General features: G+C 49.6%; 1 protein-coding gene across 6 annotated transcripts in view; it reads right to left on the bottom strand.

The window, feature by feature from the left end:
* Positions 1-12,234, bottom strand: part of LIMK2 (LIM domain kinase 2) — a 68,486-nt gene that overhangs the window by 3,944 nt on the left and 52,308 nt on the right. For 5 of the 6 annotated variants that reach the window (XM_054470381.2, XM_054470383.2, XM_054470382.2 and 2 more), the window contains 8 exons: positions 10,021-10,207; positions 9,083-9,169; positions 8,232-8,363; positions 7,937-7,993; positions 4,924-4,989; positions 3,426-3,600; positions 2,622-2,677; positions 801-958 (listed from right to left, as the gene is read on the bottom strand). In XM_054470381.2, the coding sequence (XP_054326356.1) occupies positions 801-958; positions 2,622-2,677; positions 3,426-3,600; positions 4,924-4,989; positions 7,937-7,993; positions 8,232-8,363; positions 9,083-9,169; positions 10,021-10,207 (918 nt within the window). Of the gene's footprint in view, positions 1-796; positions 959-2,621; positions 2,678-3,425; positions 3,601-4,923; positions 4,990-7,936; positions 7,994-8,231; positions 8,364-9,082; positions 9,170-10,020; positions 10,208-12,234 lie in introns of all 6 variants that reach the window. The other variant, XM_054470386.2, reaches the window with a different exon arrangement.

The following is a 12,234-nucleotide window of genomic DNA, read 5'->3' as shown; positions in this document are numbered from 1 at the left end:
CCATGCCTGGCTAAGTTTTGTGTTTTTAGTAGAGATGGGGTTTAGTAGAGATGGGGTTTCACCATGTTGGCCAGGCTGGTCTCATGATCACTCCAGACCTCAGGTGATCCACCAGCCTCGGCCTCCCAAAGTGCTGGGATTACAAGTGTGAGCCACCGCGCCCAGCCAGATTCTAGTTTTTTAACCACACACTTGAAAAGACCTAGGGTAACTTTGGTAATAATGAAATTATCACCTGAGAAGAATAAAGGTAATTTTGAAAATACTTCTTCAAAGGAGAAATTAGCTACATGCATAAAACTGCTCACTGTAGTTAATACCTATTGTAAAGGAAAAACCTGAACATCTACATTACAATATGTTCAGACAGTCTCTCAATAGAATTTCATGTTGTCGACAAAAATGATCAACAGGAAGACTGGATAGTAACAAGGGAAATGCAGGGCAAAATACAGAACTATTTACTATAAAAAAAAGTATATGTGTAGATATGGACAGGGGAATATCGAAAGATGAATACACTTATTGTATTCAAATGGTTTGGGTGAATTTCCTTCTTTTAAACTTTCTTTTAATGGCTGTGTCTCTGTGTCCTATCCAGATTACTTGCTGCTTTGTCTTTACCTCTCTCTTCTCCAACCTGTACATACGTGTTGTCAGATGGCTCAGGGGTTGACAGCCACATTCTTGACCTCAAGGCTTCTCTCACCCCTGCGCTTGCGAAGGGCTCAGGGGTGGCCTTAGACTGAGGCAAATGTCCCAGGACCCTGCGAGCTGGGAGAAAAAGGCAGGATACCAACCTGCTCTCAGGCTCCAGTCTGCAGCAGATGGCGGCCAGCGGGAAGAAGGCTGGGGGACAATCTGTGGGAACAAACTTCTCCCAGAAAAGCTTCACGTTGAGGCCAAAGTCCAGTGTTCGGGGAAGGCAGTCAGGATCTGCATACACCTGCCCAATGATCTGTAGGGTAAGAAGACAGCTGTTTACAAAGGACTACAGAGGCCACAGATACTTGGCAAGGGAAAGGGATGCTGGGATGTGGACAGGAAGGATGGCAGGAGAGGAGGTGGTAAAATAGGTTAGAGAGCTCTCCCCAATCCCCAATCATCTCTCCAAATCTTACTAATCCAGACCTGTATCCACTGAGAGTTGGGTTACTAAAGAGGACTGAGAAGGGGCTTCACTGCAGAAGCCAAGTGTTCCAAATCAGCATCTGGAAGCTAGCAGCTTCCACTCATCCCACCCTGCCTTGTCTGTGTCTCCTTGTGGCTGTGTGTGTGTGTGTGCCAGAGTTAAAGCTCTATGAGGTGCTGGATCTGATTCATGTCTGAAACCCTTTGGCACCAGCCCAGTGCTCTGAACAGAGGTGTTCAATTAATATTAAAGAAAACAATTTTTTAAAACAAATCTTCCTTCATGGCCGGGCGTGGTAGCTCACGCCTGTAATCTCAGCACTTTGGGAGGCTGAGGTGGGTGGATCACCTGAGGTCAGGCATTTGAGACCAGCCTGGCCAACATGGCGAAACCCTGTCTCTACTGAAAATACAAAAATTAGCCGGGCGTGGTGGCGCACACCTGTAGTCCCAGCTACTTGGGAGGCTGAGGCAGGAGGATTGCTTGAACCTGGGAGGCGGAGGCTGCAGTGAGCCAAGATCGCACCTCTGCACTCCAGCCTGGGCGACAGAGTGAAACTCCATCTCAAAAACAAAAACAAAAACAAAAACAAAACCTTCCTTCATTATCCTAACCATTCCTTGTCTCTCCTCTCCTCTACCCCTCACAACTTTGTAGGAATTACAGAAGGCTTTGAATGTGTATGTGTTTGAGTCTTTGAGATATGCTGAGATATGCTGTCACCTGACTAAACTCCTAAAGGTAGGAATCTTTCCAAGATTCCTCACTCTGTCCACGTGGTACCTGGCACAGGGCTGGCACTTCCTAGAGTGGCTACTTCTACTTGAAGGGAACTGAGAAGGGCTACATTTGGCCCAAGAGCTAGCTAGACAGCCACATGAACAGTCTCTTGCCCTTCCTTCTGGAATTCTGAGTCTCATCTGCCCCTTATTGACCATGTGCAAGCCACTGCCCTCTTCTGAGCCTCAGTTTCCTCAACTAAAAAAAAAAAAAAAACCTGGCCGGGCACGGTAGCTCACGCCTATAATTCCAGCACTTTTAGAGGCCCAGGCGGGCGGATCACCTGAGGTCCGGATTTCAAGACCAGCCTGGCCAACATGGTGAAAACCTGTCTCTACTAAAAATACAAAAATTAGCTGGGCATGGTAGTGTGTGCCGGTAGTCCCAGCTACTTGGGAGGCTGAGGCAGGAGAATCACTTGAACCCAGAAGGCGGATGTTGCAGGGAGCCCAGATTGTGCCACTGTACTCCAGCCTGGGCAACGAAGTGAAACTCCATCTAAAACAAAAAAACCCTGCCAGTCCTTCTCTTAGGACCAATGAAACACGAACGTGGCAAAGATGTGCAGATGCATTATAAACCATAAAACCCTACACCCATGTTGATTTTAGTCAAGCTAGTCATCCCTAGGAGGAGACGCCCCAGTTCCGAGGGAAGGCAGAGCTGCTAGGCCTGCTGCCTCGGGCATGGCCTTGGTGCCAGAGCTCACCTCACAGAGAACAATCCCAAAGGAGAAGATATCCACCGTCTCATCATAGCTCTTTCCTTGGGGAACACAAGAGAGCACGCTGTTAAGTTTACATCCCTTACCTGCTCTGCACTGGGTCTAGGGTCAATCTAAGCCACAGCTAAGAACCAGGGCTAGAACAGGTTCTGTAGGGACACCCCACAGGCTGTCCTGTGCAGACACCACCTGAAAATAGTCCTTCCTCAGCCCTAGGTGACCTGCCTTGGAGAGCCCTTATAACATAACACTGCCTAGGATGAAACTGCATGTTAAAGTGGAAAAGAACCAGACTAGAGTTCATCCAGGCTCTGCCATTAGCCAGCTGTATGCTCCTAGGCAATTCACTGAACTTCTCTGGGCCTCAGACTCCAAAATGGATTGTATTCAGACCATTTCTGAGGCCTCACAACCCTGATTTCAAGAATCCCAACCAGCATCTCTGGTTGGTTTGAACATTATCCACCAGAGGGCACCACACTTCAGTTCTCACCATGGAGAGAGAAGGCTAAAGCTGGGACAATAGCCTGAGCTCTTAGCAATCCCTGAGGCACAAATGCCACAGTCAGAACTCACCTTATCCCCCATGATGGGACACTGATCAGTTCCCAGCCCCCTGAGCTCAGTAGCTAAATCGTGAGGCCCCTCCTGGCAAGGGAAAAATATCCTCAGCTCTGGGTATCTGGTCCTATGCTTCACAGGCCTCCCCTGGAGTTCCCAGGGCTCTGATGCAAGGGCAACATCTGTCTTCCCTCTGTGGGTGTCCCCCTCCAGGGCTTCAGGACTCACCGTTCAGCATCTCAGGGGCCATCCAGTAGGGGTTTCCCACCACCGTGTAGCGCTTCTTGCGGTCGTTCTTGCGCAAGGTGCGTTTCTTGGTGGTGGCCTTCTCCATGGGGGGCCTTTTCCTCTCTTCCACTATGAGCCGTGACAGCCCAAAGTCTGCCACCACCACAGTCTTGTCCTGGTAGGATAAAAGACAGGTCAGAACTTCATGGGGATGTTCTCAAACCTGGCCCTGGGGAGGAGGCATAGGCAAGAGAAGCCACTGAGAAGGGGAGAAAAGGTGTATAGCAAGGGAAAATCAGAGCAGAAAGCTCTATCAAATAGACACACTCAGGCCAGGCACGGTAGCTTACGCCTGTAATCCCAGAACTTTGGGAGGCTGAGGCGGGTGAATCACCTGAGGTCAGGAGTTCAAGACCAGCCTGGCCAACATGGCGAAACCCCGTCTCTACTAAAAATACAAAAAAAAAAAAAAAAAAAAATTAGCTGGGTGTGGTGGCACACGCCTGTAGTCCTAGCTACTTGGGAGGCTGAAGCAGAAGAATCACTAGAACCCGGGAGGTAGGGGCTGCAGTAAGCCAAGATTGCGCCACTGCACTCCAGCCTGGGAAACAGAATGAGACTCCATCTAAAAAACAAAACAAAACAAAAAAACAGACACACTTGGCATTTGTGTTTCTGAAGGTTTGGTATCTGTGCACAACAGATTCCCAGCCCACAGTGGGTTCATGGCAGAGCCACTGGAGCCCTGGAGGTGAGGCTCAGGGACTTGGAAAGTGGAACTCAGAGGTGGGACAGGGGGTTGCTTTTGTTTTTCCCTGTCCTGTCTTATTCCTAAAATGATTTCAGGCAGTGGCTAGAACCAGGATAAGACAGAAAAAGGCAAGGTGGAGGCAGTAGATGGGGAGACTTGGGGGAGACAAGCTCTTTGAATAGCTACAGGGCAGTCATGTGGGAAAGGAATGAAGATTGCGTGGTGTGGGTCTAGAGGGCAGAGCCAGGGCCAGCCGGTAGACACCCAGGAAGCCAGATAGCAAGTCAGTAAGACAAACAACATTGTAACCGCCACAGCTGAGGGGCAGTGGGAAGAATGCTGGTCTCAAACTGGTCCCTATAAATTTACTAGCTCGGTGGCCTCAGGCTGAGGCTTCAGGTGCCACCACTGTAAAATGGGGTCAGCAATGAGCTGCTTTACAAGACTATTATGGGGCAAAAGCAGGTAAAACGACAGAGTTCTACATATAGTCAACAAACTTCTGAAGTCCCTTCTAATCAAATTATTTCAAAGGTTGCTAATGAGAGAAAGTGAAATTATGTCTGTGTGTGTCTCGGAGCTCCCAGAAGACAGAGAAGGGCATTGGAAGAAGCAGGAAGGGAAAGATAGGAGCTCCTAGGCAACACCTCTGCCTTCTAGCCAGAGGGGACAAGTCAGCCTCCTTTGTGACAAGGAAGCCAGGAAGGATAGGACCCTGGAGGCCAGACCCAGAGCAGTGGGACATACCAACTTGATGAGGCAGTTGTGCGAGTTCAGATCCCGGTGGATGATGCACATAGAGTGCAAATAAGCCTGGAACAGAAGCATGAGCTGAGGCTACAGGGCCAGCAAATCAACTAGACCCCGAATCTGGAATTGGGGGCCACAGATGCTCTCCTACCAGGCCATGCCCACCCAGCTTCAGAACCCAACCTGGACAACAGGGCCAGGGCCTCCTGTGGCCACTCCCTTGTCCCAATACCAACAGGAAACCTGGACTTCCTCTGCTTCCCTGCTGCCATCTCCTGCCCATCCTTTGGTTCACCAATCACTAGCACAGTGGCTGGCCAAAGCCCTCACTGCTCTCTCCTAATGTCCCCAACTTCAGAAAACCCTGGCCCTTGCAGCACTCCCTCCACCTCTACCCATTTTACTTAGATCCAGGCTGCTCCCTCCTCCCGACTCTCCCAATCTCTGGCTTGAGCCACTTTGGATCCTTCCTGCCTACAACAGAGAAGTGACTTCTTGCTCCAGCTAGCTCTGTCTTTCAGACATTCACCTCCTCTAAGACTCCACCTTCCCCATTGTCTAAACTTTAAGCTCTCCCCCTTCCTACCAAAATGTTTGTCAACAAATTTGTTTGTTATGTCCCCTCTCCAGGCCTCCACCACTGACTCTTATCACTCTCAGGAGCAACTTCCTTTCTCCTTCCCTTCCCTTGCAAATGTAGAAGGAGCCACTCCCTGCTCTCCAGCCCCCTGCAATACTGCTTTCATCCCTTAGGCTCCTGGAGCTGCTCACACACCCAGGGAGCTCTTCCTGAATCACTATAGCTCATGACCTGCCTGCCTGCCTGCCTGCCTGAGGAAGTGCTCCTCAAAGACTGTCCACAACTTTCCTATGCTACCTGATCCTGAGACTCTTGTGTGTCTGTTTTTTTCTTCTAGCCTTTTCAGTGTCAGCCCTGCTCAAAGCCATCTCCTGTTCACAAGCTGAGACACTCCCACCAGCCACATGGATGCCTCTTCTGTCCCACAGCTCCAGCTGCACCTTCTCTGCAGATTAGGTGACTAGCAGCCTCTCCCTAAGCTCTAGTCTCATGAAGCCAGTTCCCTGCCCAGAAGATGCTGATAGGTTCTGCTAGCACAGAACAGCAGGCATCAATGTTAGCTCTTCCCAAACCAGTTCCTCAACCATCACTGCTATCCCCCATCCCCCAAACGTCTGGTAAGTGACACCTCAAGCCACTCATAACTCCTCCTCCTCCTCCTGTTCCCTCACTGCCAGCCAGTCTCTCCATTCTGACTCCACCCTGCCTCCCAGGCTCCTGTCCCCACAGCCACTACCTTAATTCAGAAATCTGAAATGTTTCATTAGCCCCCTATGCAGGTCTCCATTCCCTGGACCCTCCACATTCCACCCCAATGTACTAACCATATCAGTCTAATTTTTTTTTTTTTTTTTTTTTTTTTGAGATGAAGTCTCACTCTGTCACCAGGCTGGAATGCAGTGGTGTGATCTTGGCTCACTGCAACTTCCACCTCCCAGGTTCAAGCTATTCTCCTGCCTCGGCCTCCTGAGTAGCTGAGACTACAGGTGTGCACCGCCACGCCCAGCTAATTTTTGCATTTTTTTCTTTAGTAGAAACAGGGTTTCATCATGTTGGCCAGGCTGGTCTCAAACTCCTGACCTCAAGTGATCCACTCACCTCGGCCTCCCAAAAAAGTGCTGGGATTACAGGCATGAGCCACTGTGCCAGCCCAGACTCATTTTGGAAAAACCACAGCTCTTAAGCTTTCTTGCTTAAAAATCTTTTCCTGCCGGGCACGGTGGCTCACAACTGTAATCCCAACACTTTGGGAGGGTGAGGCAGGAGGAATGCTTGAGCCCAGGAGTTTGAGATCAGCCTGGGCAACAAAGTGAGAACCTGTCTCTACCAAAAAAAAAAAAAGAAAAAAAAGAAAAAAAAAATTCAAAAAATTAGGTGTGGTGGTACACACCTGTAGTCCAGCTACTTGGGAGGCTAAGGCAGGAGGATTGCTTGAGCCCAGGAGGTCGAAGCTGTAGTGAGCCATGATCGTGCTACTGCACTCCAGTCTGGGCAACAGAGCAATATCCTGTCTCAAAACAACAACAAAAAAACCTCCTTCCTGATTCAAGCCCCAGAAACAGGAAAAAAAAAAAACAACCACCAAAAAAAAAAAACCCAAAAAGCCAGTCAACCAAAAAACTCTTTTACATCTGTCTCCTAAATATAGTCCAGACTCCTTAGCTTAAAACACAGTGACCCTAATGTACCCCCAAACTGTTCCAGACTACTACTATTTTCATGGACCCCCATGTGAAGGGCAGTGGCTAAAGTCTCAGGCTTGGCGACCAGACTGATTAGCCCAGGATCCCAGCTCTGTCCCTTTCCAGTCCAGCTTATCTGGAAACCAAGGTTGTCATGAGGAATAAACATGTGCATGCATGTTAATCCCTCAGCCCAGTGCCTAGCATATAGAGGGCACTCAGTACTTGTCAGCTGTTATTATTTCTATGCTTGGAATCATTTGTTTCCAGGTAAAACAGATGATTTTCTCCTCTTTCCTCCCAGGTCTTTGCTCCTGTCACTTCAATCTTGGAGCCTCTCTGCCAATAAGAACTTTATCCAATTCTGATCCTTCAGGGCTCCGCTAGAACTCATTTCCCCTTCATTGATTTCCTAGGCAATGAGGTGCTCTAGTTGGTCTAAGGGCCCTCAGCACCTGAACACCTGTGATGGCAAGCCCAGGCCATCTCAGGCTACAGTTTGCCTCTCTAGTTTGCCTTGTCCGTGCCCTATTTGCCTTCAGAGATGTGTAATTCTTTGAGAATAGGGCTGTGAGCTGAGAACAATGGGCTGGGGTCAGTTTCAGTGACACAGACAAACTCAATGAATGGCTGCTGACCCAGCCCACACAAGTTGCATAGGAAGGGGTCTCTACCTTCCAGTGAAGCCCACAATTCTCACACCTCTCTCTACTCTCGCCCTGCTGGCAGGTTTGTTGGTGGGACTCACCATTCCGGAGGCTATTCCTTTGGCAAACCTGACCTTCTGCTGCCAGGGGAACGGATCCTGCAGAATGGGGGGAATGATTGTCAGAGGCTGTTGAGCCCTGTCCCACTCGTGGTCCAGGCCCCATGGGTCAATGTGGTCTCCCAGTGAAGCCTCCCTGTGTATGCTCAGTCCCACCCAGCATGGTCCTTTGGAGGCAAAGCAGGGCCCCTCTGCCCTTTAAGCTCCTAGGGTAGTGATAGCATAGGTGTCTGACAACCCACCAAGGCTCCTGGAGACTATGGGGTGGTGTGCTCACCATACTGCGCAGAAAGTCCTTCAGTGTGCCCCCCTCAATGTACTCTGTCAGCAGGTTCAGCTTCTTATCCTTGTACAGCACACCAATGAACTTGAGCACATTGGGGTGGTCTAGGCTGCGCATCACTTTCACCTGGGGGTGGGGGACGCCAAGGAAAGCTGGTGGTTAACTTCTCACTGTCTTCCTTACCCCTTCCCTCCAAGGAATCAGCTTGACAAGTGTTACCACCTGTATCTCCTACCTCCTATCTTGTGATATGACAGGGCACTAAGATCAGGATGAGGGAAGACCACCACCATATAGATGGAGATGGCTTCATAGGCCTTACCCTTGGGATCCTGCCTTTCTAGGAACTGCATTGGGGGAACTGGGGTGGGAGTGGCCAAGTGGCTTGGAGGGCAGTACCCAGACCACAGTTGTCCCCAACTGAAGTTACTCCATGAACTTGGGAGGGGTAGTGAAAACTGTAAATGCCCAAGGAATGTGAGTGCTCAGGGAGCTCCCCTCCACGTTCCCTTAGCAGGACGTTCAGGTGAGGATTATAACATTTGAGTTGTACTAAATTGGAGTGTTTTCATGTCCATCATCCTCATAACCTGAGAGCTCCTCCGAACCCTGTATCTTTTGTTACTGCATCCCTTGTACCCTGTTTGTGTTGCTTTTAGTAAGTGTTCATTGAACAAATAATTATGCTGTAATTTAGACGGAGTGGGATATTCCTCTAGAGCTCTTTTCTGCTCAGTCTTTAAGACAGTGATTCCAAACTGTATTTTCTCTTGAAGCCATTATTTGTAAGGTCTTCTCTCTTCCAATGGTGACACCAACCTCCCAGGCCCCCTCCATCTTCTTACCTCAGTCAGAAAAGTTTTCTGGGTCTCCTCATCACATCGAATTAACTCTTTCATGACCATCACTTTGCCCGTGGCTTTGTGTGTCACCTACAGGGAGGGTGACTGTTAATGGTGCTGAGACCAGAGGAAATTCTGGAGAACTGTTTGAGAAAATCTATGCAGCTGGCCATCCCATCCCTTGGAGGGCACACTGAGCCGGGTCAGACTGACAGAGTTCATGTGTGGAAGATGCAGCGTGGAGCAACATGGGACTCAGACAGAAGCATACCCTCTTTCCTGGAGAGCTGGGCATGCAGAGGACAGGCAAGAACCCAGAAAAGGGAAGTGGGGAAGGAGGCAGGAGGGGACGCTGCCAAGCCAAGCAGAGGCTCTGGTCATTTGGCATAGAAGTGAGTCTCTTGAGTGAACAGAAGTCTGGGGGCAGGAAGGTCAGTGCCAAAGACATGCACCAGGGAGCTGGGTGGGTCGGGGGTGAGCTCTCCAGCCCTGCTGCCCCTGCAAGCTGAGACACACGTCTTACCTGACCCCCCCTCCCAGTTCTCAGCAGAGGAGGAGGAGGAGGAGAGAAAGAGAGAGGTTAGTCCCTGAGACTGTTCACCAGGGAGGCAGGAGCCATTCCCCTGTGTGCTCCTTGTAGCATGCCCGATACTGAGGTCTGTGGGCACCTAACAAACACCCACTGACTGGAGGCAGGAGGGTCACAGGCACAGCTCAACCCAACCTGGATCTCCAGGTCCACAAGCTCACCGTAACAGCAACATTGACCTTAGGTGGCCTGGGTTGGGGTGAAGGATACCTCTCACACCAACACCCAAAGCCAGGAAGGAGGCCTGGCATCCTGCAGGGTGGGGGGAGGGGACAAGTGATGAGAAATCCCCGAAAGACAGTGACAGAGGGACTGGGGGCAGAAGAGCAAAGCAATTGTTGCCTGCGCTTACCTTGATAGCCTGCCCAAAGAAGCCCTTCCCCAGGACCTCCCCATGGATTAGGTCACAGGGCCGGAAGATCTGCTGTGAATAGCTGCTGGAACAACGAAGGGATTCTGAGCGGCTGATGTCACGGCTGAACAGCAGGGGCTCCTTTGGGGAGCTGGGGCCAGGGGACTTGGAGATACTGTTACTGCGCCTGAAGATGAGGAAAGACGGGGGTAGGGATGCGTAGTCCTCAGAGACCGGCCAAGAAACCCTGGAGGAAGGAAACTTAGGGGCACCTGTTCATTCCAATGTCTATAGTTTAGATGTTATTATTGGGGAACGGGGCTCTTACATCAGATGCATGATTTTGGAGTTGCTGACACCAGTCATTTAAGCATAGTAAAAACACATTCAAAATGGGAACTCTGCATACATCACACATAGAACAATTAACTAGATTCTACTAGCTGATAATGCTCAGTATATGACACATATGACAACACTGTAGATGGTAATTCACCATCTCCCATATCTGCTTGATTTAAGGTACTAAGTGGTTTAGAGTGATAGTTATACTAGTATCCAAAAAATGAACAAATGGGATTTTTTTTTTTGAGACAGAGTCTCGCTCTGTCAACCAGGCTGGAGTGCAGTGGTGTGATCTTGGCCCACTGCAACCTCTGTCTCCCTAGTTCACCTGAGTCTCATGCCTCTGCCTCCTGAGTAACTGGGACTACAGGCCTATGCCACCAGGCCCGGCTAGTTATCGTTATTATTATTATTTTTGAGACAGAGTCTCGCTCTGTCGCCCAGGCTGGAGTGCAATGGCATGATCTCGGCTCACTGCAACCTCCGCCTCCCAGGTTCAAGCGATTCTCCTGCCTCAGCCTCCCAAGTAGCTGGGAATATAGGTACACGCCACCACGCCTGGCTAATTTTTTTTTTTTTTTTTGATGGAGTCTCGCTCTGTCGCCCAGGCTGGAGTGCAACGGCGGGATCTCCACTCACTGCAACCTCTGCCTCCCGGGTTCAAGAGATTCTCCTGCCTCAGCCTCCCAAGTAGCTGGGATTATAGGCGTGTGCCACCACAACCAAATAATTTTTTTATTTTTTTAGTAGAGATGGGGTTTCACCATGTTGGCCAGGTTGGTCTCGAACTCCTGATCTCGTGATCCATCTGTCTCGGCCTCCCTAAGTGCTGGGATTACAGGCGTGAGCCACCACACCCGGCCCTAATTTTTGTATTTTTAGTAGAGATGGGGTTTCACCATATTGGCCAGGCTAGTCTCAAACTCCTGACCTTGTGGTTCGCCCACCTCGGCCTCCCAAAGTGCTGGGATTATAGGCGTGAGCCACTGCACCCAGCCTAATTATTGTATTTTTAGTAGAGATAGGGTTTCACCATGTTGGCCAGGCTGGTCTCAAACTCCTGACCTCAAGTGATTTGCCTGCCTCGGCCTCCCAAAGTGCTGGGATTACAGGCGTGAGCCACCATGCCTGGCCAGCAAATGGGATTTTGGATGATATTTTGCACATCTTTGTACCTGTCCATGTTTCCTGAATTTTAAGATGATAAACATGTATGATTTTTATAGCAATAAAGTCACTATGTTTACATTTTCAAAAGCGGTCGATAACAGTCATGGTCAATGACTGTTATTTTCACTTACTGAAGAAGGAACAAGAAGGTTGAAGTCCACAGCACTGCAGGTGAACAGCCCTGCGAACTTTCTCTCTGGGGTATGCTCCTGCTTTACTTGGGCTACCCAGAGAGGACTGACGCTGGATGGCTCTTGGCTTGTCCTGACCTACAGGTTTACTTACCCTTGTTCTTTTGTTCTGCCTTCTGCTGACCATGCCCACCAGAGCACACAAGGTTAGCTGCCTGTGCTCCTTTGCATGGTGGCTCTACAGATACCTGGCCACTTCCAAATCTTCCCTTTTCCAGGCCATGGATTTCTAGCTCTTCTCTGCCCTCTGTTGCCCTGCCTCCCACTAATTTCATCATACTGACCAAGGCCAAGAGGCAGCAGGAGTGAGGGCAGCAATTTAATGGGAGGGCACTGTTTCCAACACATGCCAGCTGAGAGGGCTCTAACTTACTCAGTTTGTTTGGTGAGGAGAGTGGATAAAAAAAAAAAAAAAAAAATTTTTTTTTTTTTTTTTTTTTGGAGACAAGGTCTCACTCTGTTGCCCAAACTGTAGTACAGTGGTGTGATCAAGGCTCACAGCAGCCTT

The sequence above is a fragment of the Pongo pygmaeus genome, chromosome 23 (assembly GCF_028885625.2).
Source record: "Pongo pygmaeus isolate AG05252 chromosome 23, NHGRI_mPonPyg2-v2.0_pri, whole genome shotgun sequence".
Lineage (NCBI taxonomy): Eukaryota > Metazoa > Chordata > Mammalia > Primates > Hominidae > Pongo > Pongo pygmaeus.
This window is presented reverse-complemented; position numbering and strand designations above follow the sequence as displayed.